We start from the raw sequence: 4,155 nt of genomic DNA on the forward strand, positions 1-4,155 counted from the left end.
AAAATTCCACACACATCCACTACTTCATTTTCTAACTCTAATTTCTTTAATCTCTTCCAAGAATACCAATCATGGAAACCAATGCTCATGGTATTCTTCAAAACAGGGTTATAAGTTCATGCCATACCCTGTGTCTGCCAAGTTTACAGGAAGTTGTATCCCGGAACAACGGAAATCGTTCATTACCGAGTTCCCTGTTTGCATAATCTTCTTATCAATATGATTATCATTAGATCCCATTGTTTGTAGAAGTTGAACCAGTGCTCCAATTAACTCAAGTCGCGTTACATGCGTCTTTGCCTGGAAAATATATTTAAATTAATTAAGAATACTCAAAACGACATTTTCTCATTTTTATAACGTGTTTTCAATGCTTTAATTACCTCGGCTTCAACTATAAAGCGCGCCCATATTTTTTCCTCTCGGGCTTCCATGACTCCTTTCAAAATGGTCAAACCAAAACCGCGGATTACGTCCACTATTTCAAGAAAAAAACCATGTTGGTCACATATCATCTGCAACACAAGAATACTTTATGGTTAAAATTATCTACAAATTTAGCTACATAGAAACAAAATCATATTGTTGTATTGTTTTTACCTCTATGAGCATTTGTCCTGGGGTACTAAGGTTCTCTACTCTTATTGGACAAAGCATTTGATTTCCCAACTCGCATGCCCATGTCACTCCGCTTGTGTTCGGATCATTTGAATAATTATTCTGGATGATGCCATTATACTGAGAAAAGAAATCATAACTTTCAGTAATGACAGATAGTAGTTTAAAATGATCCTATGCATGTAAATTTAATCACCTTTGGTTCATCAACTTGTTTGATCCTGTCAGCATGCTTTGTTACACTTTGCAAGAAAAGCATGTGTTTAATCGTTCGGTCCAACAAGCAGTCAATGCTCATCTGTAGACACAAATGGAACCAGTTAGAAAAACAATCGCCAAATGCCGAACAGGCGAACACTAGTAATATTTTGGGTTCTTTAAAAGTAAATACCTTTTCACCATTTGGGATGAGCTCTCTTAACTCAGCCATACGGTCCAATATCATTTGGCGGTCTTTGGGCCTGGGCCGAGTCCCCGGTTTAGCTTTTTTCTTGGTGGGCTTCGTGGGCTCGACTTGCTTCTTACCTTGCAGTATTGTGCTAGAACCATCCATGCTATAACCGTCACCTAACCATGGCTCGGATTTAAAAATGGGCTCACTTTTCTGCATAAGATTTTTACTATACACACCTGGCTGTAACGAACCCATTTCCCATACGGAATTTTCTGTTTTTCTTCTTTTTAAACCCGATGATACTTGATCTTCAATGCAAGAAGTGGAAGTACCAGAAATACCCTCGAAAAGCTCCTTAATCCCAAGGTTAGAGAACAATCCTTTCTTTGGAGGAAGGTAAGTATAGTCATTTGTTATACTTCGAGTCGACATTGAACCGGAGCCCAAACGATTATCATTCAGGGCCGGCATGACAATATCGCCCAAGTCTCCGGTATTTCCAAACACGTCAACATCTATACCGGAAATAGTCAAAGGTTTGACTTTTTCATTGAAACCAAATGATACTTGATCATTAAATGTGACATTGCTTTGTATAGGAGACTGAGGGTACCACTGAGACATATTGAAATGATTGCCTGCTTGGAAGAGTTCATCGATGATTCCAAAATCGGTTGGTAAGTCAAACATGTCCACATGTGGTTCTTTGAAGGAAGTCAAACTAGAACCAGATTGATTATTATTATTATTATTATTATTATTATTATTATTATTATTATTATTATTATTATTATTATTATTATTATTATTATTATCAAGAAACATGGATTGAGATTGTGGTGGAAAGCCAACAGATGTTTGGTTAACCGGATAGCAAGCATTGGAACCAAAAAAGGTATCTTGTGTCGGTATCAACGAGCCAAACACTCCACTTGGTGAAGAAGATGAAATTGCTGGCAAATTACCATTCACAACTTCATTAAACATCGTTTTCGTTTGATTTATAAAATCTGTGTTCTCCAGAATCTGGACATAAAAACCATTCATTAGTTTTGTAAAAAAAAAAGCTCACAATTTATATAAATGTTGCACACCTTATTAGTGGACCCAAATTGTAACACCCCTTGTGGTTCCACAGGTATTGCTGCAATTGTCTGCAAAATTAAAGTGAAAATCCGATCAAAACGGGCTCGCTTATGCTTGGATCAAGATCGATATCGCTTAATTTAAGTCGAATAAAAGAACTACCTTTATGCCCAAAGAAAATTGCCCATAAAGTTTAGAATCATCCTACAAAAAAAAAAAAAAAAAAACATGTAATTGAGGAAGATTACAAAGATTAAAACAGAAGCATATATTGTTCTAAAAAACTAATTAATACCTGAAACATATCCCAGATCGAACCCGAAGTATTCTGTCCTATGTAATTATCTTCTGATGACATCCACAAGTGTTTCTTGGTGAAAGCAGCTTGCCCAATTAACCTTACCAAAAAAAAAAAAAATTCAAGAAAGTATTAATTATTATTCATCATGAAAGACTTTTAACTTTAGATAACTTTGAATCAAAACCAACTTAAAGAAAATAAATTATTATTTATGTGTTTACATAAAGATTAGCAAAAATAAGCATACCCTCCTCCAAGAATGGGTGACTGAAGCAACACATCATCAATCAGACCATTGACTTCATCTTCAAAGTAAGCATCTTGCATTGTTGAATATCTGAAAACCAAAGAAAAAAAAAGATAGATTAAAATAAGAGATACACAATAACACAAAGAAAAACTCAAATAAATTTGGATAATGAAATTAATTAAAAAGCTTTGAATTTATGAACAATCAAGTAAAGGAATATTCTTTTGGTGGTATTAATTAATGTCTTGATTCCCAAATTCACCCACATTATGTTAAAGATTCTGACAAGATCTTGTTAAAGACTTGATCTTGAATCTTGATCTTGTCATATTCTTGATACCCAAATGGAAATAAACAAACTTTATTAATAAAACTGAATAAAAACAAAAGCATACATGGAATTTGGCTGGTGAAAGCTCCATAAAACACCATAAGACCATCCATAAGAGTGACAAAGATTCTTGATCATGGTTTTAACATATGAATCTTGGTGGGTTGTAGCCATTTTGTAAAAAAGATGACAAATTGATCAAAAAAGAACAAGATTTTGAGGTTTGTAAGCCCACTTGAAACAAGTGCTTTGGGAAAGTAATTTGTGGGGTTCTAAGCTTAGTTTGAGTGGGAAGATGAGGTTTTGAAAGACACTAAAGCTGAGGTTTTTGGTTTCCCAAAAATGAAGTGATGAAGGTGGTTTGTGAGTTGTTATTCTTAGACTGCCAAAAAAACAGTTTTTGGTGTTTGAAGCTTAGTTTGAGGAATCAAGATTAATAAAATAAGATAAAGCTGTTATTCCATGAAAAAACAAAGCTAAAATGCTCTATATATTAAAGGGATTTCTGGTATGAGTCAGGAAGATGCAATATTATAAGGTTTTGGGGAGGGGGGGGGGGGGGTGGGTTGGTTGGGTTAAGTTAAGGGTGGGCAATAACTGAACTGAATCAAAAACAGATGAAATCGAGCTGAAATTAATCAGAAATCAGTTATTAGTTATCTTTTGTTTCTCGGTTAACTGAAATTTACCGAACTAAATCTTACATACCTTTTTATGTATTTCTAGCTTTTATACCATCATTTCATGTGTTATACCATCATTTTATATATGTATACCACCATTTCATGTTTTATATCACCATTTCATGATTGATTTTGGTTATTAACGGATTAACTCAGAGCAATAACTGAACTGAACCGAAAAACGAAACAACTGAACCGAAATTAATCGAAATCGGTTTTCAGTTATCTTTTTGTACTCTCGGTTAATCGAAATTTACCGAACTGAACCATACATATTTTCATATATTTCTAGCTTATATACCGCTATTTCATGTTTTATACCACAGTTTAATGTATTTATACATTAATTATATGTGTTTTTAAGTAAAAACTTTAACCAAAATTTTAATTTTGGTTATTAACTGTATCAAACCAAACCAAAAATCAATCGAATGCATCGAGCTGATTAACTGAAAACCTATTAGTTAATTTGGTTGTGTCTAATAACCGAAC

The 4,155-nt window shown here is 33.9% G+C and overlaps 1 protein-coding gene across 1 annotated transcript; it reads right to left on the reverse strand.

Annotated features, from left to right (window-relative positions):
* On the reverse strand, positions 1-3,481 carry LOC143608448 (transcription factor bHLH157-like). Its single transcript, XM_077083485.1, has 10 exons — positions 3,045-3,481; positions 2,647-2,736; positions 2,394-2,496; positions 2,261-2,302; positions 2,107-2,166; positions 1,010-2,038; positions 815-916; positions 601-738; positions 384-515; positions 1-300 (listed from the first exon to the last, which is right to left on the reverse strand). Exons 1-10 carry the CDS (start codon positions 3,152-3,154, stop codon positions 109-111), a joined length of 1,998 nt encoding a protein of 665 aa, XP_076939600.1. The 5' UTR covers positions 3,155-3,481; the 3' UTR covers positions 1-108.
* Positions 3,482-4,155: the final 674 nt, after the last annotated feature.

Source organism: Bidens hawaiensis, unplaced genomic scaffold, assembly GCF_021521415.1.
Source record: "Bidens hawaiensis isolate Kalapana, Puna unplaced genomic scaffold, B.hawaiensis_p1.1 tig00419372_1, whole genome shotgun sequence".
In the NCBI taxonomy this organism is placed as follows: domain Eukaryota; kingdom Viridiplantae; phylum Streptophyta; class Magnoliopsida; order Asterales; family Asteraceae; genus Bidens; species Bidens hawaiensis.

Excerpts from the sequence above, each read along its gene's own strand:
- LOC143608448 (XM_077083485.1), bottom strand. The coding sequence starts at position 3,154 with ATGGCTACAACCCACCAAGATTCATATGTTAAAACCATGATCAAGAAT. Across the intron at positions 2,497-2,646 it reads TCACCCATTCTTGGAGGAGG|GTTAATTGGGCAAGCTGCTT; the intron begins GTATGCTTATTT and ends TTTTTTGGTAAG. Across the intron at positions 2,039-2,106 it reads AATTTGGGTCCACTAATAAG|ATTCTGGAGAACACAGATTT; the intron begins GTGTGCAACATT and ends TTTTATGTCCAG.